This window comes from Bactrocera latifrons, unplaced genomic scaffold, assembly GCF_001853355.1.
Source record: "Bactrocera latifrons isolate USDA-ARS-PBARC rearing strain unplaced genomic scaffold, ASM185335v1 scaffold_0, whole genome shotgun sequence".
Taxonomy (NCBI): domain Eukaryota; kingdom Metazoa; phylum Arthropoda; class Insecta; order Diptera; family Tephritidae; genus Bactrocera; species Bactrocera latifrons.
In genome coordinates this window covers 4,436,174-4,459,368 of record NW_017534406.1, presented here as the reverse complement: position 1 = coordinate 4,459,368, position 23,195 = coordinate 4,436,174, and the positions used below count along the sequence as shown (strand labels likewise).

The 23,195-nt window shown below is 33.6% G+C and overlaps 1 protein-coding gene across 1 annotated transcript in view; it reads left to right on the top strand.

Annotated features, from left to right (window-relative positions):
- The first annotated feature begins 4,162 nt into the window (after positions 1-4,162).
- Positions 4,163-23,195, top strand: part of LOC108966445 (lachesin) — an 82,216-nt gene continuing 63,183 nt past the window's right edge. Inside the window, exon 1 of the mRNA XM_018929736.1 lies at positions 4,163-4,202. Coding sequence (XP_018785281.1) covers positions 4,163-4,202 — 40 coding nt within the window. The remainder of the gene's footprint in view (positions 4,203-23,195) is intronic.

Here is a 23,195-nt window from a genome sequence, read left to right as displayed (position 1 = left end):
GTTATCTTCCAACGGCCCATCTAAAATACATTTGACATGCAATTTTAGTATAATTAATTGTACTAGGAGGCCTTGGTTTATCAATACAGGTATTCTCGGCTTTATACTGTTCCACGAATGTGTAGTCCTGAACGACTCGACTTTCAAACTGTCAGCGCCAAGGCCTGCGAAGCTACCTGGAATATGTAAAAAAAAGTTATTAGTTGTAAAAATATATTACATATGCATATATGTATATAAATAAAATATACCTATAATAACTACTGTTTATGAATTAAAAAATCTTAAACGCCTAGAAAGGTATTATCGATCATTTGGGGCTTCTACTGAAAGAAACACGTTTAGTGCAAGAAACCTGTAATGTGTACCTGGTGTAATTTGTACCTGTTTTATACGAATTTCAAAGCAATTCATAAACCCATAAAATATGAAATATTGGCTTCTAATTACTGCCAGTAGGTCAACACTGAAATCGTACAATTTTGAGAGGTATTCTGATCTAAGAATACAAAAAACTCGCTTTTTATATTACCAAAAATAATCATACAAAAATATTCTTCTAGACATGTAGATTTTATAATACTCAAATTATCTGCAGAATATTATAACCGGCATTCAAAATAGTTAGGCTTTTCAGGAAATCTTAAACGTGTTTATTTCGAGACTGTCTTTTTCAAAACAATTCTCACTATTTCTCTGGTTTTACTAAACCAATTTACCTGCCAATTTTAGAGACTTTTTTATAGACCTTCTATCTATATCCCGAAATTTCAATTTATAAAATATCACAGGCTCCTTTAGAGGCCAACTTTTATCGATTAAAGGAGTTCTGCCTTGACCGAAACAAATGGTAGTCCGCTGCTGCAAAGTCACAGCTATATGGTAGATGTATCAAAACTTTCCATGGAAGGTCTTCCAATTTTTGTCGTGTCATCACAGATCTGTGTGGTCTAGCGTTATCCTAATGAAAGACGCAGCCCTATCTGTTGATCAGTTCTGCCTGTTTTTTTTTTTTGATTGCTTGCTTCTATCTCTTCAATTGTTGATAGTAAAGTATAGAGCCAATCGTTCGATCATGCTGGAGCAGCTCATAGTGGATGATTCCTTGCTAATCACACCAAACAGTCAGCATAACCTTTCGGCGCATCAGTCCTGGCTTTGCGACCATTTGTTGAGCTTCACCACGCCTGTACCATGACCATTTTTCACACATTATTACCGTATTTGATGCACTCTTTGTCTTCTGTTACCATTCACTTCAGAAATGATTCGATTTTATTTCGTTTCAGCAACCAAACGCGGATGTTAATTCAGTTCATTAAATATTTCACAGATAATTCATGTGGTACCCTCCTTCTTCCTGTAGCCATCCTTTTTTAAATAGTTCAAAACCGTTTGATGATAAATGTTAAGCTCCTTAGCGATGTCATGGCTGCTTAACCCTTTCGATAATTTGATCGTCTTTTTCAATGATAGCTCGATCAGAACCCTTTTTGTGCTACACAAGCTGAGACAGCATCGTCTCCCTCAACTTCACAAATTACATTCGGGACTTGCGTGACATTCTTTCCATTTTTATGGAAAAATTTTAAAATAGTATAGCGAATTTCTTCATTATTTTCACTCCTTTTTGAGCTACTGTAACTTTTTTCAACTTCCCCGAATTTTATTTATTTTATTTAAAAGAAGTTTAAACTCTTTTCTTTCCAACCTATATGGTATGGCACAATGTGGTTGGTAGCGCTGGAAATATATGTACGACTGCAACGAAATCTATTGACAGAATACGAAAAGACTTTTTCGACTACCCAATATTATACCCGATAATTATATAAATTATAATGATAATATAACAAACTCTATTAGAAGAAGAGAAGATGGGGAAAGTTCTAACATTACAAATGAAAAAAGATTTCAAGAATACCATTGACCGCCATTTCTACATTCACATACAGCAATTTACCCACGAACTGCCAATTGCACTACTTTATCCAATTAATAGAGCTAACAATTAGCAGATAGCTCGCAGACCACATCCGACTAACAGCATGCACACTGTTATTTGGCACTTCGTGCACAATTGTAATCAGCGATGAGTTAGAGTCTGACGATGAAAATTTGTCGAGTAGCCGGATAACGTTGAACAACGTTGCCACACTTATGACAAATGGTCAGAGTTGTATATTATTTAATTTAGTTTTGAAAATTTGTAAGCAGCGAGGTCATCAGTTGTGTAAGGTCGGCAAGTAAAATCAATCAAATCACAGCATGGCAAATGGTAAAATATGTTTTATGATGATTACTTTACTTGAAAGAAGGAGCTTATATCGTCATCTAAAATGCTAAATAGCGTAGCGGCGAAAGAAAACATTATAACAGAAACCACTCATATTAAAGCAAAATTTGAGTTTTAGTTATAAAATGGTTATACATTGTTTATATATTGGTTATATATTAGTTATTTATTGGTTATGCATTGGTTATAGATTGGTTATATATTGGTTATACATTGGTTATATATCGGTTATATAGAACAGCGGAAGCTGAAAATTTTATACGACATACATATGTATTTAACATGATGCTGTGAATCATAAGCAATAAAAAACTCAACTTCAATTTATTATGTTTTTTAAGTTTTCGTAATGTGTACTAGATGGAAAATTGAGTTTGTGTTCTGGCAAACTGCGTGTTTTGCAAAATTAGGTGGTTGCGTATACGCACCGTGTTCACCAATCGTTTTTAAATATACGGTAGAGAAGATGTAGTACCCAGTAGAGTTGCTAATTTTTGTTACCCACTTTTGTGAATGTGTTAAGACTTCTCATATATTTCTTTTGTAGTGAAATAGAGCTCACTGGTATCGACCACCGCTTTAGCATTGGGACCTACTTTCGCAGCCATTTTTCAACCACTAAAGCCATCATCAAGCATTTGATGTGAGCAGACCCATCAGCAAGCTAGCATATTTGCGGCACACAAATCTACACGCACACTCAATCGCAAACGCATACCCACACCAACACAAATAAAGGTATTGAAGGTATGATATGTTGCCACCCACTCTTGCCACAACAGCAGCATTACACAGCCACAACCAAAGCATGAATATACCCAACATACATACATTCGCCTCGAACACCGACTAAGTCCTCCTGCCAAAGGCACACCGTCATTGTCGGCATTCAAACGCATAAGCCACCAAATGCCACCACAGCTTGTAGTAGTTGTCATACCATTTGTCAAAACAGCCGCTTATACTCCTCCTTCATGGCGGCACTGCGCATGTGCTGCGCTGTTGTTCACATTTAAAATTACATTTTTGCTGCCCTATTGCAAATTAGCAGAAAAAATAAAGTCCACCACGTGCTAAATAAGCTGCATGCCACGCAACACGTGGTGGAATGTATGAAGCCGCCAAAATCGTGGTCTCCCCAAAATATGTTCCACAAAATTTCGAACTTCGAAGCGTGTTGGTTGCAGCAACGAGGTTCGCTGTACGCTGTACATTCGGCGCTCCAAGTATTGTCACTCTCTTCGGTAGCTGTGTACGAGCCGAATGTGCTGCCGAAGTGCTAACCAACACGTCGTGCGGCATTCGAATTGGTCCAGTCACTGCTGCTGGGCCAATGCGAATCGGATTAGGAAGCTGTGACTTTAGTTTCTGTGCAACGCTGCTGTAAATTGGACGCGTGAAAGACCAAGGCGGGCGCGTGTGTCAAGGCTTAGTGGCATTTTGTGGGATTTCATTTCACAATAATTATGAAAAAAAGTATTAATACTAGTGTGCTAAATATTAGTAATACGTAATATCACTTTAAATAAATAAATAATTATAAAGACACACGATTTGTGAAGCGAATACCTAAAATGCTCTTAAGATCGCAAAGTTTTCTGCCACATTTTGTCACGCGAGTTTTTGAAAACAAATCTCAAACAGTATTGGGAAAGCGCAGTGTTCAAAAATCAAATACAATGTTGTGTTGAAGTAAATATTCCACAAAATAAATAACGCAAGTTGTTGGAATGGAAATGTTCAATGTCGTCAGTTAAGGCAGTGAAATAAATTTTTAACAGAAAAAGCCAAAGCATTAAAATGAAACTTATTTTTAAAGCTCATACATTTTACTCCCTTGCGCGATTGATCTGCTTTAATGAAAAGATGAACATCGTGCTACTGCTGATCGTTTCGCTAATTCGAGGTAAATAGTGAAGGCTGTGTGTTCCAAATAAATTAAGATACTTCCCAAGTTCAGTTTATGAATGAATCTGAGGCAAATAAAATTCTAACACAGACCAAGTGATGCACTGCTGATTTTCGTCATGCACAGTCTGGGCTTTTATAATAAATTCAAAACATGAGTAAAACAAAAAAAAAAAAAAATAAAACAAAAACTGTATTACTACTATTTTAATAATTAATATTTTAATAATTAATAAGAAAAAGTTTAAAAGCTCTTACTGGTGATCATAAAACTCATGTACTTACACACTATGTTGGTTTCAAAAATAGTTATCGTTAAGTTCTCAAAAATTTAAAGCAATAATAACTCATTCCAAAATTGTAGCAATTCTTTAGTATTATAAATTAATAAAATATATTTTTATAACAACAAGTTGTGAATCCCGTAATTAATTTATCGATTCTTAAATTATTAAATAAAGTTATTATATTGTTTTAAAGTACCCTTAAATCTAAAAGTGTTTGATTTCTTCTCAATTCTGTCTCGCTTCGAGTTCTAACTTTGCCATTTGACATATTCAATCTCTTACATAAACGTAGAAAATGCGATACTCAAGTCCTTAGTGATAAATTATGATGAAAATTCATAAAAAATGTGTTTTTAAGATGTGCCTCTTATGAACTTGTTCACTTAACACAAATATTTTGAAAACATAAAAAAAATTAAATTTAATTATTACTGAGATCATCGTTGAAAAATGTCCAATTTGGCGTGGTCGATAAATAAAAAATAGAAAACAACTAACGAAGAGCTAATTTTGGGTGCTAACGAACATTTTACATATACTCTTGCAGTATATGGGAGTTGGCGGGTATCGACCCGATTTTACCTATTAATTTTTATAAATAATAAAATTTTTAGTCATAAGGCGGCCTATTTCAAAGGAGTTATTTGTGCAAAATTGTGTCTCGTAAAATTAATTGCTTCTTGATTTGTGTACTGGAAAGTGAACGAATCAAATGGAATTAAAAATTGGTTATATGAGAAAAAGGCGTGGTTGTAGTCTATTTTTGAACTGTGACATAGGAGTATGTTAAGAATCCTACATACTAAATTAATTCTAAATCGGTCGGTCGGGTCCCGAGATATGCCATTTCCAAAGAGGTGGGCAGTGCCACGCCCATCTTCCAATTTTAACATGGGCTCTCATAAGCCCTCTCCATCTCGAAAGTACAACTTAATGTCTCTGGCGTAATTTATTGCGCTTTTAGTAGTTTTGAACAGTCCCGTTATATGGCGAGTGAGCATGGTTATATTCCGATTTTATCCATTTTCTCACTGTATGTACTTAAAAACTGCGGTACCCTGTGCCAAATTATAGTTTTATCGTGTCAATGGTCCGATTACTCCCAACTATGAACTCATAATTTTTCTTCCAAAGAACGCGCGTACCAAGTTTCTTCCAGACATAACAAGTTTCCTCGATCGATTTTTTACCGAATATACATATAGGTTATTGTGTAAGAGATATAATTGAAATTGAGACGGAATCCTTTGCTGATATTACGAGGAGTTTATCTGTGCGTCAAAAAATTGCTTGAATCGGCTAAATACTTTTGTGAGTAAATTCATGTTAAAACTCACCCTAGACCCCATAGAACTAACAATCCTCATGTAGAAGAAGATACTTTTCTCACTTTGATCCTTGCAAGTTGAGAGAGTATGATTATGTACTTTCCCACTTCGACCTTTGCCTTAAAACCGTATATTTCATTTTAGTACCAAACTCTGCCATATGAAAGTATCTTCAAGCGAAAGTTGCAGTGAAATTTGGATCAAATTGAAAAATATTAAACTGTTAAAGATCTGTAATAGGGAATGTGTTATTGTGTGTATTAGAGAAAAGCAAAATTTCTATACCGAAAAATATTGAAAATATTTTGTGAGTCAGGATCTCAGTACACATGTTCTATAAAATGTAAAGTAATTGTGCGCCAAAAGCTTTGAAAGTTGACCACACAATTTTAAATCCCTAACACATGATATATTTATTTTTGGTTTGAAAGATTAGAAGAGTGTCGTGTCAAACACTTTCTGTAAGCACTAGCCATACGCAATGCATAATTCCTATGCCTAGTTTAATTAACAAAAAATATAAAACAAAATAAACACTACAGTTTTCCTGTTTACCAAGTTAAACCCAATTAAGCGGAATTCAAAGTAAAACGGGTCTTACGATGTGGGGAGCCCATTTCTGTCATATGAAAAACGTACATAATTTCGTATATATTGTGTAACTTATTAGAAAGTCATCAAAATTTCAGAATACCAATATAATTTTTTCAATGATTATAAAGAAAATCGGTAATAAAAAATGTCCCTAATTTGCTAGATATTTGTACAATTTTTCGGAATTTAAAAAACAAAACAAAAAATCCTACGATCAGGACCGAGTTTATTATGTATTCTAAAAGCTGTATAAATTTTTTTAAAATCTACTGAGTGGTTTTCGAGTTACAGTTGTCACCAGTTCAAAAAACATACTTTTGAGAAAATCGCGTTTAAAGTTTCACACTAGCGCTTTGAAGTGTCCGAGCTCTCTTTGTTATTTGTCGAATAACTCAAAAACTAAATATCAGATCAACGTGAAATTTTCAGATAATATCTTTAAGATATTACACTTAACGAAAATGCAAAAATGAAATAATTAATATTTTTTTTAATTCTGACTACCCCTCAAGAAAAATGGATTTCACAGCCTAAACCGAAATTGTCTATGGTACTATATCTATTAAGTTATACATATAACCGTAAGTAATATATTTTCATCTTCCATATATGGTAGGGTTTGGTTAAGATATCTCAAATTACTCTAAAATATCGAAAGCAAAAATGAACTTAAGTTGTTGAAAACCTATGATGATATTTATCGTTTTCATTATTTAAATTTTGCTCATTAAAAAAATTGTTGTGTAAACAGATTTATAATAACTAATGTTATTGACATTTTGTATACCCTCTTCAGTGTAACTTCAAAGTGATATATGAGATTTTCATATATATATTTCAATTAATAGTCGGAAGTATTGCATTCATTTATTACAATTAGAAGCAAGAAAATACATTGTTTTGAAAAAAAGTTTCAGTTTGAATATAATCAAAATTTCTTACTTATTGACCGATAGATGCGGTTTGAGATCAACCGGAAGTTCGAAAATTTATTAGGGGTTAAGGAAGATACTAGAGCTCCCAGATTGATGGATATGTTGGGTTAAAAATAAACCAAAGTCACTGGTGTAAAGGGAAATGGTGCCTGTGGCCTTGAAAAATGAAACCCCGATTTCGACAATTCTTGGGTAAAATATCTTAAGGACACTACTGTATTTGTGTATAGTTTTACATTTATTCATTAATTTTTTTTCCTTTTTTTTTTTTTTGTATACTAAAAGTGAAGATCTGATAAAATTTAAAGTTGTTTTAAATGGGAGCATTCGTGTTTATTGTTTCGCTCATTTTCACGGTGTATCATAGGAAAGGTTAAGTAATTAATGAGGTATAAGACTTAACCAAAAAAGCCATTATCCAAATTCTACACCTGCTGATATAAAGCTGTTTCCATCATTTGGTTTTGTAATTAATTCTTATGGCCACTTTATTTCGCGAATTATCGCACTTATTGTACTTTTCAACTGAAACGTTAAATTGGAAGTGGGCGTGGTTATTATCAGCTTTTAGCCATTTTCGCAGTATGCGAAGAAGTGTAAAGAAGTCTTTTCAGCATTTTTGATTGAGTTAGATTCGCGTTGTGGCAGACATGTACATTAAACCACTTAGTGAACACTTAAAAAAAATTAGGCAAAATGTTTTCCATGTTAGGTACCTTAATTTAGTGCTAATTCATAAATTTGTATAGGTTATTTAAACATGCCCTAGACACCATATAACCAGTACAAATTTTCAAACATCCAATTAACTTTATTCATTTTATATTCCTGATGCTATGTGAAGTTCATTAATGAAACTCAGAGAGCAGAGATACAATGAATATGGTATATGTATTAAGTTTGCCATGAAGTTTTAAACTCCCAGAAGGAAACGTCGGAGACACTATAAAGCATGTATATATGAATGATCAGCGTGATAAACTGAGTTCATTTAGTCATGTCCGTCTGACTGTCGGTCCGTCTATATATACACAAACTACAAATAGACCCTCAGCTTTTGAATAATTAGTTACAAATTAGAATTAGAAATTTTGCTCACGTCCAAACATTTTCAATTTGAAAAGCTATCTTCATAAAATTGGGCACACATTTTGGCCAAAGCCATCGCAACAGTCAATGAGCACATTTTTCTTATGAAAAAGTTTTGGTGCCTGTCTTCAGCGAAAGGCCAGCTGGAATCAGCAATTAAAACTGCTGAGAAAACGTTTTAATGGTTGATTCCTGTTGGTCCTTGCAGGCTTGATCGAAAGGTTTGTTTTTTATACCCTGAACGGGGTATATTAAATTTGTCACGAAGTTTGTAACACTCAGAAGGAAGCGTCGGAGACCCTATAAAGTATATATATAAATGATCAGTATGTCGAGCTGAGTCGATTTAGCCATGTGCGTCTGTCCATCTGCCCGTCTGTCTGTATATATATGAGCTAGTCCTTCAGTTTTCAAGATATGATTTTGAAAATTTGAAAGCGTCATTTTCTCTTCAAGAAGCTGCTCATTTGTCGGAACTGCTGGTATCGTACCACTATAACATATAGCTGCCATACAAACTGAACGATCGGAATTAAGTTCTTTTATGGAAAACTTCACATTTGACACCGTATCTTCAAAAAAATTTGGCACAAGTTATTTTCTAAGACAACAATGTAATTTCCGAAGAAATTGTTCAAATTGGCTTACTATAACATATAGCCGCCATCCAAAAAAGGATCGGAAAAAGTTCTTGTATGGAAAACTTTTGATATATTCACGAAATTTGGTATAGATTATTTCTTGAGACAATAATGTAATTTCCGAAAAGATTTTTCAGATCGCATTACTATAGCATATAGCTTCCATGCACCTGTGAAGGGTATATTAGCTTCGGTGCAGCCAAAGTTAACGTTTTTTCTTGTTTTTAACTTAAAAAACATATTTATTTGGTTGTTTTTCTCCTTTTTTCTTGACAGCTTTGATTTTTATAAAAATTTATGTGTACAAATATTGACTTAACTTCGCCAAAATACTAACTGCCTGTATTCAACCATAACAGGCTATACTTAAAATAATTAAAATTAAAAAAATATCATTCTTGCTGACTTTCACATGTAATCCTTTTTAACGATTTTTACAAAAAAACAAAAACAGAAAATTAAAAAAATATCATAAAAATATTAATAAACTTTAATTATTGAATTGAATTTCATGAAAAAGCGCTCTTATAAATGTTTGCATTAAATTCCATAAAAATATTTTCTACAAAGTGGTTCAAATAAAATAAACATTATTAAAGTGTTTACAGCAAATAAGTTACTAAATGTCACGCAGTAGTTAAAGCAGCACATTATTGTTGTTGTTTTTGTAAAATAGTTAAAATTTGTGAAATTGATACGCAAACACTTGAGCATATTTCACATGCATTGCCAATAAATAAATACTCGATTATCTGCTTGTGGATTTGCACTTGCGCATGTATGAGTATGTGCGTGCCTGTGTATGAATGCATGGGTATGTGAGTGTGCGTTGATTATCGCCGATCGGCTGCGCGATGGCGGCTGCGGTTTGACGGCTGCACGCGCTGTGGCGACGCCGCAGTTTGCACGTGGCAAGTTGCAAATTGGCGTGCACTTGAAATACACACGCACACACACTCACACTGTAGCATGTGTTTGTGTATGGGCGCATGTTGTGTGAGACAAATAAATAATATGCGTGCTTATGAAAGCTATGGCATGCACACGCACACACACGCACATATTAATAACGCAAATTATTTTATTGCGGCTTAATTGACTGCCATTTAAAATTTTCATACTTTTGTTTAATACACACACACACAAACAAACCTGTAAATGTAGTTTTGTGGCTTTGCGGTCGGCGGCAAAACAATTGGCCTGCCCACTGTTCACACATTGTTTTTATTGTTTTTGGTGGTGTTTTTTTTTTTTTTTGTTTTTTGAAACGATAATTGTTTATAAAAGCCGAGTATTTGATTATACTGATTTTTCATAGCAATAAATTTGATATTTAATTATGCCGATTATTTATACTTTTTTTCGGCGGCGTTTTTATAAATTATGGAAATTTCACAAGCCATTTGTACTGAGGCGTGTATGTTTTCATGCCTAACGCTGTTTACATTGGCGACTATTTATTGCGTTTGTAGGTTGTTGTTGTCGTTTTGAAGCGCAATATGCGGTAACTTAAACAGCGATTAAATATTTAAACTCTCAACATCAACAAATAATTGCCAATTTGTTATCGTTAATTACTCCGTTTGAAATTTCTGCATTTAAATTCACGCAGCAGATAAACTTTATTAAATATATAAATATTGTTGTTGGTATTATTATGCGCTTAAATGATGCTACTTATGGGATTCAAAGGCGGCAAACATGATGTTGGTGCACTTATATTCACTACTGCAATGGCGAATTGTTGCATTAAAGAAACTATTACTTTAGGAATTGTATCCTTTGGGAACAAAAAACCCTTAACTTTTAACTAAGGTTAAGCTGCTTCGAGTGTTTGTAAATCAGATTACACTTTGACCTTTTCAAACATGAACTTTATGATATCCATATATGTATATATTAGGTTGTCAAAAAAGTCTTGCGGCATTTTCGCTAGTTGGCGCTGAGAGCGCGTAGTTCTAGTTTTATTCGTCGCATCTATACCTTTTTAGAAAGCTCTTTTCACGCGTTAACAGTTGTTTGATTGATTGTCGTTTCTTTTACGACGTTCGTGAGTTATAGCATTGCAAACATGGAGCAATATAAAGAGAAAATATGGCATATTTTACAGTACTACTACGATAAAGGCAAAAATGCATCTCAAGCCGCCAATAAAATTTGTGCAGTTTATGGACCCGATACAGTTTCCATTTCCACCGCACAACGATGTTTTCAACGTTTTCGTTCTGGTGTAGAGGTGGTCGAAGATGCGCTACGCTCCGGAAGGCCTGTCGTCGAAAATTGCGATAAAATAGCATAGTATAGTAGCTGCCGTAGCACCGGTCAAGAGCTGGGCATGAGTCATCAAACCGTTATAAAATAAAAATAAAATAAATAAAAATACCGCAATACTTTTTTGACAAACTAATATTGTATATAAATGAAAGTCGTGTTAGTTACACTGAAGAACGGCTGACCAGATTTGAAAATTGGTGGGTGGGTTGCTTAGAACCAGGGTACGGACATAGGATACCTTTTATCACTCTATGTTAAAATTCAATACAATTCATGAATTGAAAAATTATATTACAAATCACAAGCATTTCTTCAAAATTCATGTTTGTGTAAGAATCATTTAAATTCTTTTTCCTCAAAAAAAAAAAAAAAAGAGTAATTGTTTTTCAATATTTCTTTATTTATTTAATCTAATTAATAAGTAATAAAATCTTAAATTTATTTAAAACTAGAAAGCAAGTGATTGAGCTATTTTGGTGATGCGTTGCTTTAGTACGCAAGCATATCTCCTCTTTTTATACGTGTACAAAAGCATTTGCCAATGGATTTGGGTAATATCTGAAATTAGATATACCTATATTTCATTCTGCTGTCTTCTACTTCTTTCCTTACCATAGGAATGCCAAGATCTATGTGGATATTTTCATTACGGATGTACCAATGCGAGCAGGTGATTGTTCTAAGCATTTTTGACTGGAAGCATTGTATAATGCCAACTTTAGAGTATTTATTTAAATTTGCAGCTCTTATCTTCATGGAAGTTATTTTACTAGATATATGTTTCCTCTACGTAAGTCTTCAATTTACATGAATACAAAGATAAGTTGATCAAAATACTGTCCTGTAGTACAACCAGCTCTATCTGTCGTTCATCAGATATGAATCTCCCACTTTAACCATGAATTGCCTATTTTTTAAATACAACTCCAATGTTTTATACAATTCTTAAAGTAGAATTTTTTTAATATTATATAAAAGGTCTTCATGCCAGACCCTATCGAACACCTGAGCTACATCTAGGAAAAACGCTGAACAGTACTCTCTGAGCTCGAATGCTTTCCTGATTTCTTTGATAATCCTATGTTTTTCACAAAACCCGTATCGATCCGTCGGTATTATATTATTTTCGTGGAGGAAAGGAGACATCTTTGATAGTTACACTTTTTCAAATGTTTAAGAAGACAGGGTAGAAGACTGATTGGTCTCTATGAAGACGGCTGTGTTTAGTCTTTAACAAGTTCACCTATCAAGATAATCTGCGACTGCGATCTCCATGAAATTCTATAGTATCCGAAACCAAGAATTGCATACTAGAGCAAAAAGAGCATCTCTACAGCAAAATTTTCTAACTCAATTAGCATTTTTGAGGTAATTTTATCATTTCCTGGCGACTTTTTGGGATTAATTTCTTTTATAATCCTAATGATTGCAGAAGGTGAAGTCTTAAAAGAATCGAGCGAGTCGCTAGCTGTGTTGTATAAGCTGGACAGCTTAAGGGGCTATACCAATGTCACGCATGAATAATTAAGCGATTTGCGTGAATTTCATAGGTTATTGTATAGTAAATGCATTTAAAAATACTCAGTTTAAAATTGAACTAAATCGGTTCTTGTTGAGTTATGACGCCAGCAATTTTGAAAAATGTCGTTTCGAGAAAAACGCGTTTAAAGTTTCACTAAATATGTTAATATGTTTGCACCTCCGAGCGGTCGCTCTTTAGAACGCTGCCAAAAACTTTTCAAGATACCACCTTCCCAATTTCACAGGAAATTTTTGGAAATATAAGCGAATACTCACACTGATATAGCCCCTTAAAGTTGTTCTGTGGGCAATTAAGTTGAAATACCTTTTCTAGGTGATTTGCAAAACAATTAGCCTTTCCTCGTCACTTCGAGCCTTATTTCCATTCAAGTCTCGTATAGGCATGTTGAAGATAGTTGGTGGCTTCGTTGAATTTCGAAAGAGAATTTGGCTTGCTTGAATTTGGACATAATAATAGTAATAACACCATACTTAGGGGTTTTTTTTTTAACTATTAATTTTGTTCAATCCCGTCACGAAATTTCCTTGGAAATACCCTAAAAATTTCCTTGAGAATTTTGGCCCTACTATTAACATTAAGAACTGCACCAAAGCATGTAAAAATTTTCCATTGAAAATACACTTTAATCGTCATTTTTATCTTTAAATTCCTACAGCTCAGAGGTATGTTATGGCATCGCTTTGACTTTAGACGCATATTTCTCAGAATCGTTCACTATACCTCTACTCTGCCCAGTGTAACAAAGTCGTACCTCACACCGTCGAGGTAGTACGGTGCTCTAAACCCGATTTTTCCATGAATATCGCTTTTTTTTTTTTTTTTTTTTTTTATTTTGCAAACGACAAATTTGTAGGAAATTTTATTTTCTATAAAAAGGGTTGTGGTCAAAATCGCTATCATTTATACTTCTCGAGATATTCGGCTTTTTAAGTAACATATATAGTATAGTTTGTTGGTTGTGCTCTTACCGCTGTTTGGGATTGCAATTCTTCATTTATCCTGAGGCAACCATAAATGATAGAATAGAACTGCGACCAAATAAGCAGTGCATCACGAAAGAAACTTAATCAAGTTCAAGTTTCAAGAGTAAATTTTTGAAAGTAAAAATTTATTGGTTGGATTATAACTGGCTCAATAATTGGGATGCATTATCATTGGCTAAATGTAGAAGTTGACGTAACTAATTAACAAATAACAGCTGTCCTCAGGCAGATGAATATAATGGTTCTCTTGCTGTTTTAAATTGATTGATTAAATGATCTACCCAATTTCATTATCACACTTATTATCAACTTAAAACTTTGAAAATTAAAAATTTCTTACAAATGGAATGTAAAATTGGTAAAATAAAAAAAAAACAATATATTACACACATATTGTGAATTTGTGCTTAAATTAATTTCATTTATTTTAAAATTTGGAAGTAATCCACAGAGTTATTCTTACACCGGGAATAAAGTTTTCGTTTTTCTTTTTTATAAAGACTCCACTCTATTATCAGCATTTAAAAACGAATATAAATATATATATGATATATTAATCTTTTTTGTTTTTAGAAGCTGTTTTCTGCTTGAAAAGTGCATCTGCATACTTACTCCCTATATGAATAAGTATTCAAGTATGACATGTCGTATGAGTAACTTTTAATTATTGTATTAGTGGGTGACTATAAATCAGTTGCGTATACGCGCTTACGTTGCCTATTCCAAGTTGATTCTAACATTTGTGTATGTGTACCGTACACGTATAAATAGCCAAAATGTATTAAAAATATTATGGTTGCAGTCTAGTTATAATTAAAGCGAAGACTTGCAAATTCTGTGCGTGTTGAATGTTGATATGTTTAAATGGACATTTTCTCCGTAAATTTAAAATTTATCCGGCAAATACTTTCATCCAAATTTTATAAGAAACGTTTTGAAATTTTCACTCCACCTTCTTAGAAATATATTTTAGGTAATGGTCTAAGGAATAGGATTTTTATACTCTGGCAACATGTTGCAACAGAGTTTAATAATTTTGTTCACCTAACGGTTGTTTGTATTACCTAAAACTAAGCGATATAGGGTTATAAATATATAAATGATCAGGATGACGAGAAAAGTTGAAATCCGGGTGATTGTCTGTCTCTCTGTCCGTCCGTACGTCTTGCAAGGAGTAAAAATTGAGATATCTGGATATATCGGCGAAAGTGTGGGATATATAATTGAAATTCTGAGAGAATTTCCCTAACTGTCTGGGTATTACAAATGGCATGAATCATGTTCGCACTTTCCTTCGCCACCATATCCCGAATGTATAGATTTTCGAACTTGCGAAGAAGTTATTTATATAAAAGCCTCTTTTCCTTATAAGGTGCATCTCTGTGCTTGAAATGAATAAATTCACATGAAAGCCTTATACACCTCACCGGCTTTACCCATTGCAAGTTGCAAGAGTATGAAATGTTCGGTTCGAACAAAGCTCTTTCTTACTTGTTACATTTGAGAATTAACTTCTAACTTATAATGTTGATAAGGCAAAGAGCGAGCTAACAAATACATTAATACTAAAAATCAATATGTCTATTTATTTATATAAAAAACCTCACTAAAATAAATTTACCAAAAATGACTTTCACTTACAAGTCGATATAACCCTTCAAGAAGCAGAGAATGTTTCAATATATAGCTAACCAAAGCTTTTTATTCGCTATTGGAAGTACTGAGATAATTTTACCTAATTTTAGTTTTACCCAAGTCTAATTCAAACACTTATTAGGCAGTTTCTAAAAATAACTTAGAGATATATTTATTGGACTGATCTCAAGGCCCGAAAGACTGTTGACTATTTCGCTTAAGTATGCTCCAACTGTCAAGCAATAAACTGAGAATGATTACACAATTCCAATTTAACTTCGGCTTCTCCAGCTGCAGAACATATCCCAAGATACCACCTCAGCGATAGAATGATCTGAATTATCAAAGAGAATAATTTCAAACAACTATACTTAGAGCAACACTCAGTTTCCTTGAATGTCAAAAATATTGAATTCAATAACAGACGCTGAATAAACACGGTAAAGCTCAGCATTCTTATTAATGGTATAGTAGTTCATACGCTCGTACGTTTCTGTGTAGGAATTTTACTCCTTTCAAATTTATTTGTTTGACAACATCGATTTTATCTACTTACTATTAAATAAATAATTTATTTTGAAAGAAATTTAATGAGAATTTGATAATGGCTATATACGATAAATATTATATTACTGGACATAATAAAAGGTACAAATGACGTGCGGGATTTTATTAACCACGTAAACGTATAGGTTAGCTAATAATAATAGTTGTATAAATAAATAGTTAAATAAATAAGAAGATCGTTATCAGAGATCCATTGTGAGTTGAATTTGTGGATTATGTCTTATGCGGTGGTATCCTGTATGGTACTGGATGGAGCAGTGTAATACAAGTATGTTGATTTGATGGTTACCTTCGCTTACGTTCAACTTAGAGAATAAAATTATTTCTAGCGAAATTATAGAAATTCGACACTATTTTTCCTTATTAGAACTTTACTTCCAAAGAAACTTTAATCTCAGTACTTTTTTACAAGAACTCTTTGCACGAGTACTATAACGATTGAAAGGTCAATACAGATATACATACTTATGCATGACACCTATTATTTAGCTAAATAAGTAAGCATTAATAACAACCTGTTGGCCTGGCAAAGTCATTTGTTAGGCAATAACAAGACATATACGATGGGCAAGCTATAAAAACCACTCACCAGATCAAGAAGAACGAAAACTTTGCAATTCAATTTTCATTTATTAAGGGGTAGAACTATTTCCATGTTATGCCAGATAAAAAAACTAAGCTGAAAGGGACATATTTAGAGCAAGGCTTTCAAAGCTCTTCGAATCTGGAACTCCTGCAGAAGAGCCATTGCCCCAAAATAGCGTTTACTGGCAATGCGACTGTATGAACGAGCCCCATGAGGAACTAAACACATCGTTTTCATTTCTCAGTAAAGAAGATTGGGACAATGGTTCTATTATTGATAGTTCCAACGGTGAAATGTACACTTTCACTGACGGATTAAACAGTACCAGACGATGACAAGTGGGCTTTTGCTCTAAGCAGCAGGTCCATAAATATTCTGGTGGATAGCCAAGTGGCAATTAAAGCCCTCCGTAGCGCCAATGCATAGGCCCATTGCATTAGGTTATACAAGAAGTCAATACAAGAAAATTTTAACTGAAAACATAGTTAATATAACCTGGGTACCTGGTCATATAGGAATAGAGCAATTGAAGTCTTGGAAACCAAGTAGCACAGGGCATACCACACAGTTACTTTATTATATGGTATATAGTGTTGATGGTGGACAGACCAGAAAGTTCCTACTTTTAGGCAAAAAGAAGCTTAGCAACATTGTAGTCGTCATCACAAGGACTACGCTTAAGATCTCACCTAGAGAAAATAGGAAAAATATATTTTGCGGATTGCAGTCCATACGCTTAGTAAGATATGCTAGAATATTATCTATTTGAATCCTCAGTCTTCAGCCCGATGAGGAAAGACATATTCCACAACTCCCAATACTCGTAACTTAAGAAAAATTGGGCAGCTCGGTCAATAAGTTATTTATGCATACCAACTGGGTCGTAATTGAAATGCAAACAAATAATTTTGTGAAATTATATATTTTTCGCTCGCATTATTTAATATGTCGCTACATTTGGGAAAAGGTTTTTATTTAGAAAAACAGTAAATATTGCATCAAAATGATTAAAAGCAGCAAATACATGTATTGAAATGCGCAATAAAGCAACAACAAAAGCGCAACTAGATAAATTAAGCGGTCGAATAAATGCTGCCGCGTGAGGCACCGGCTCGACATTCATTAGGCCACCATTCAAATGGGAATTTGCACAAATTCATGTTTAGCAGTGTACACATAATTGCAGATCTAACGAAAATTTGTGTTTGTGTGCGTGCGTGTGTGTGTGTGAAAAGTGTTTGAAATGTAATAATTTTCAATTATGACAAATATTATCGTTAATAATTAAGCTGTGATAATTTCAAACGAATTTCTTTATATGTATGTATGTGTGTGTGAAATTAATTATGGCTAAATAGTTATGTAGTTTGTATAATTAAGCGTCAATTTGGCACTTTTGTTGTGAATTCGATTAAATGATTAATTGTTTGTGAGTTTGCTTGCATAAATTGTTGATAAATGTGTTCATTTTTAATAGAAATTGAATTGAAAATGCAAAACGGCGCCGCAAACATACGCAATAGCGGTAAATGTAGCAATATTTATTTGCAAGTTTAAGGACACTATTAAAAGCTTTTCGAAACGAAAAATACTCCTGCATTTAGAATTGCTGTGTGGATTCAGTTGCACGTACACACTTATACACATACATGTAATTTCACAATTATGCTGACGGCTGTTAAGCGTTGTTAGCGGATCGCGCAGATTTAGCGACCACATATCCACTATGGGCTTTGTCGGCGGCTTGTCGTTTGAAAAAATGCAAATATGCCTACAAATGAGTGAGTACAGTTAACAACGTGTACGTGTGTGTGTGCTCGACAATCCCGCATTGCGCATAAAAGTATGCAATGCTGGTCTGTTGCTAACCATTAAACGCTTGTTGGTGAACCATAGCCAAATGATGATGCTTGCGTGTGCTTAGGTGTGTTTTAGAGGTTGGTCACAATCCGCTTTAAAAATATTTGGACCTTGATTGAATGGCTAGAAAACACGCATACATGCATATATATATCAATTAATAAATCTACACTAAATATATGCTCATATGCATATATGTATTGGGTAGTCGAAAAAGTATTTTCGTATTTTGTCAGTACATGTCGTTGCAATCGTATATCTCCAGTGCTACCACTCATATTGTGTCATACCATATATTGTTGGAAAGGCGAAATTTTAAATTTAATTTAATTTGGAAAAAAAGTAAAATCGGGGAAATGAAAAAAGGTTACTGCTGTTAAAAATTGAGTGAAAATACTGAAAAAGTTCGCTATATTTTGATATCTTTGTATAAAAAAGGTAAGAATGCCACGCAAGCCAACAATGCTGCATCAGTTCGTGTATCACAACAATGGTTCGCTCGCTTCAGTTCTGGAAATTTCGTTTTACACTGATAAAAATTTTAGACTGATGGAATAATGTCTCTATTTGAAAAATGGCAAAAAGTGGTCGAACAAAATGCTACATATTTTTTTTCTTATTTATTAGTATAAACATAAAACAAATAAGCTGAAGTTTGATTAGAAATACGAAAAGACTTTTTCGACTACCCAAATATAATCATCTTATAACCGAAACGGAAATTTTTTCAATTGAAGTGATTTCTATTATATCGCCTGTAAACTTATGAAAAATGATGTTACGTCAGCAGTATTATTTTCGAGTTATTCGACGTGCTTGATAAAGATTTAAAAATGTTTATCTCCTTTATGGTCCAGGTAACGAGTTGGTTGTGATTCGCAACATATTGCTGTTTTGTAATTAAATATTACCGCCTCCACTCATAGAATGCAGTCGACTCATTTGTTCACTTCTTTCTGTCCACCTTGCCGAGAAAAAGACCGAAGAATAATACAAAAAAAATGTAAATAAAAAATCAAAATTGTGTGAAAAATTCCCGTTTACCGCATAGGGCAGTTAAATTTTTAATGAGCCCAGTTTATTTTATGACGTGGTGGCGGTTTGCATTGTGGTGCATTGCTATTGGCGAGTGAATGTGCGAAATTAGTGACGCTAGATTTAATGAGCCTTTAAAATGTTGCCACACTCGCTATTAAAATATATTTGCTTAGCACTTTTAATTAATTCAAATAGCCAAATACCGGCTCAGTTTTTAAGAACTTTAACTCGGCATAAACAACGTTTTACTACCACTTTGTGAGTTAATGAATAAATTTTGAAATTTTTGTTGAAATGCCTTGCAGGTTAGTTATATGAATAAAAATGATATATAGAAAAAATAATTTTCTAATGGAAAATAATTATAAGAATATGAATATTTGCTTAAGATTCCTTCATTGCTTATCGCGGTATTCTATTATTCCATTAGACCACATGTCCAATGATCTGTCCATCTGTCTATTTATACTTGAAAAAACTACCAAGTTTTTGAGATAACGAATTGAAATTTTACACGTGTCCTTATCTCCATAAGTTGTAGAAACCATGCAAATGGAAGGATCAAATTGAAGTATTTGTTTTATTTTATGAAAAATCTTCACGAAATTTGGCACAGATTTTTGTTAAAAGCAACGTTACATTCTTTGAAGATATTGTTCAGACCCGACCAAAATTCCATAAAAAATAATCGATCTAAATCCAGTTCTTGAATGGATTTATATTGTATTTCGAAAAATATAGGTTGTTTGATTTGGGAGACGCATAGGCGCAGGACGGCATTCGGCAATATTTAGAACAAAATTAAGCACATTGTGCCCCCGGACGTTAATCAAGTTAAGCCTAATCTAGCAGCTTTGTAGAATTCCTAAAATACCTGTTTCTTTTCCACCCATGAAGCACAAACCGAACTAGTTTTCCGTTTGGCTTTGCTCTATACAAACAACTGGTGTTTTGCTTAGATGCTGATATACTAAGCGATGGCAGCTGTTAGATTTCGGTCAGAAACCAATAAAAATATAAAAAGCACTTTTATCCTGATTTTGGTCCGCCAGTTTTAATGACCGATTTTTATTATAGTATTCCGTTCCGAAAAATATGCTCGAACATTGCCTTGGCCTTGGTCAATAAATAACCTGTGTTAAGTTTTGTGGATATATCTTATCAAATAAATTAAATTTTGCAGATTTATTATATAGTGGTCTGATATCGCCTGTTCCGATAAAAGCGCAGCTTTTTGAGAGTGTTAGTAATTAAACTCCCGGGTAAATTATATTCCAAAAAAATTTAGGTTGGAAGGACTGTGTCCTGTTCTTTGTCCCAAATGTTGGAATCGAGGTTATCTCTTTGATAATGAGTGATGTCTGCATGCATTTCTTGTGCGATTTAAACCTTAAAGAGGGTGACACAGGCATGTAAAAACTAGCAGACTTTTTTAAAATAATTTGAATGTTTCCTTTAAGCACTAATCGAATAAAAATTTAAGCAAATATAAGTAGCAAAAGTTACTTACTTGGCGCTTTCTTGTCCTTCTTTCCTTTACACTTTTCCGGCGGCTGAAATTAAGCAAGGAAAAATTATGTATTAGCAATTGTTAAATTGTTTCTTATAGATCGTTCCAACATCAATATAATATGTACTCTGCTTTAGTATACCCTGCTTACATAACCTAAATTTTTAGGTTAGTTCTCGCATAGCAGGATTAAGCGGGTTCTTTTAACATATCAATCAAAAAGTCACCGGCCTTACATATAGATGGTGGACCTAGAATAATATTTTGAGTTTGTCCTAATCTTCAAAAGGCGCATGTTTAACTTTGACAGCTGTCGGTTGCTTAGTTTGTGAATTATGCCATTTTTAGTAAAAAAGGCAAAAAGGAATTTCTCGTATTGTTAAAATATTGGTTTTTGAAAGAAAAAAATACAGTTGAAGCAAAAACTTGCCTTCATGATGATCACCGAAGAAATTTTTGTCGAATGAAGAGGTGATGGTCGAAACTGAGCCATGGGTTTCCTTGGGCAAAAAACGGCCTTTTTCAATATTTTTTTTTTTACATATAAAAAATGAAATATTTTAATGATTTTTTTTTATTTAAAAGACTCATATTTAGTAAACATTTTGTAAAATTAAAAAAATATATATCAAAATGGCAGTCATTACGACGCCATTTCCCATATTCCTTTGGAAAAAAGGTGCACCCGCGTCGTCAGCAGAACTTCTTTCAGGATCATCTCAAATAAAAATAAAAAATACATGTTTTAGTAAAGACAATAAACTAGGTATTGGACGAAGGAAAACAAAAAAAAATTAAAATTGGATTTTTGGCAGACGTTTTAAAAAAAAAAATGCAAATTTCGATAAAAATTTCTCGCCATTTTTTGTTTTAATAGTTGTAATTAAAAAATAAAATCCTTCATTCAAGACCTTGTGAATGATATCTCGAAGACTTTGCACAGGTCATTTTCATTCGACATAAATTTCATGAAGATCGGTTAGGTAGTTCGCGAGAAATTTTGACAACCGACTTTGAAAACATAGTTTTAAGAAATACGCGTTTAAAATTTTACCTACTGCGCCCTCAGCCTATACCTGACCTCGAGCGTCCACGTTTTCAAGGTTGTATCCCCGAAACTATTAGTCGGTTCAACTAGAGAATTTAGGACAATATTCTAGAGATGTTATATTTAATAAGACAAAAAAAAAAAAAATTTTTCGATTTTTTGAAACTGTGAAACCCATGTAACCCCTTAAAGCAAAGGACAAATCGTACTGTATAAATGGTACCGAAAAGTTGGAGAGTCGCTATAATCCTTTGAACCGAATTATGTTGAATAAAAAAAATTTATTTAGTCAGACTAATATGCGATTTTCAGGGCATAAAAGTAGAAATAAATTCTTGAGGGGTTACATATCAAAACCACTGGAAAACTGAAATAATTCATTAGAAAACCGTTTGTGAAATATAATACCTTATAAGTCTAATATTTTTCTCTCCACTAGACTTTTTTTAAGGTAAACAAACCAATACATATGCAGATTATAGGCTATTAACAAACGAGAAAGAACACAGTTAAGAGATTTTGGTAGCTAACTTTAGCGATTGAAAGAAGTTTAACAATTTAACCTAAATTACTAACCACTTTACAAAACATTTTGAAAAATTAAACACATTTGTAGTATTCAAAAACCAAAACTGCCTTGGAAACGACGAGCGCAGCTCTTTCAAAACTTCCAGCAATGAAACAAACTGCAGAGCTCACCCAAACAGGAAGCGCTTGAAAAGTGAAAGAAAATCTAAAGCAGAAAAAAAAATATTTTACGCAAATTGAAAATTACACAGAAATTAATTGTGTGTCGTTTGTTAGAAAAAAAGAAATACCAAATTGAATGAAATTTGTATGCGCGCCACAAATGGCAAACGGCGAACGCCAAATGGCGAATGGTGTAAAGCAAGTTTTGTTGCACGACTGTCTAACGGCTGCAAGCAAGCATTACCATAAGGATTTCGGGCGCGAATAATTTGTACCGAGGGGTGGCGGCAGCTGCGCTTGATGTCTTCCGGCGGTTCAACGCGCACCATAGTCAATAGCAATGTGGGCAATAGCTCCCTCTCTCTCTCTTTCGCCTTGTATTT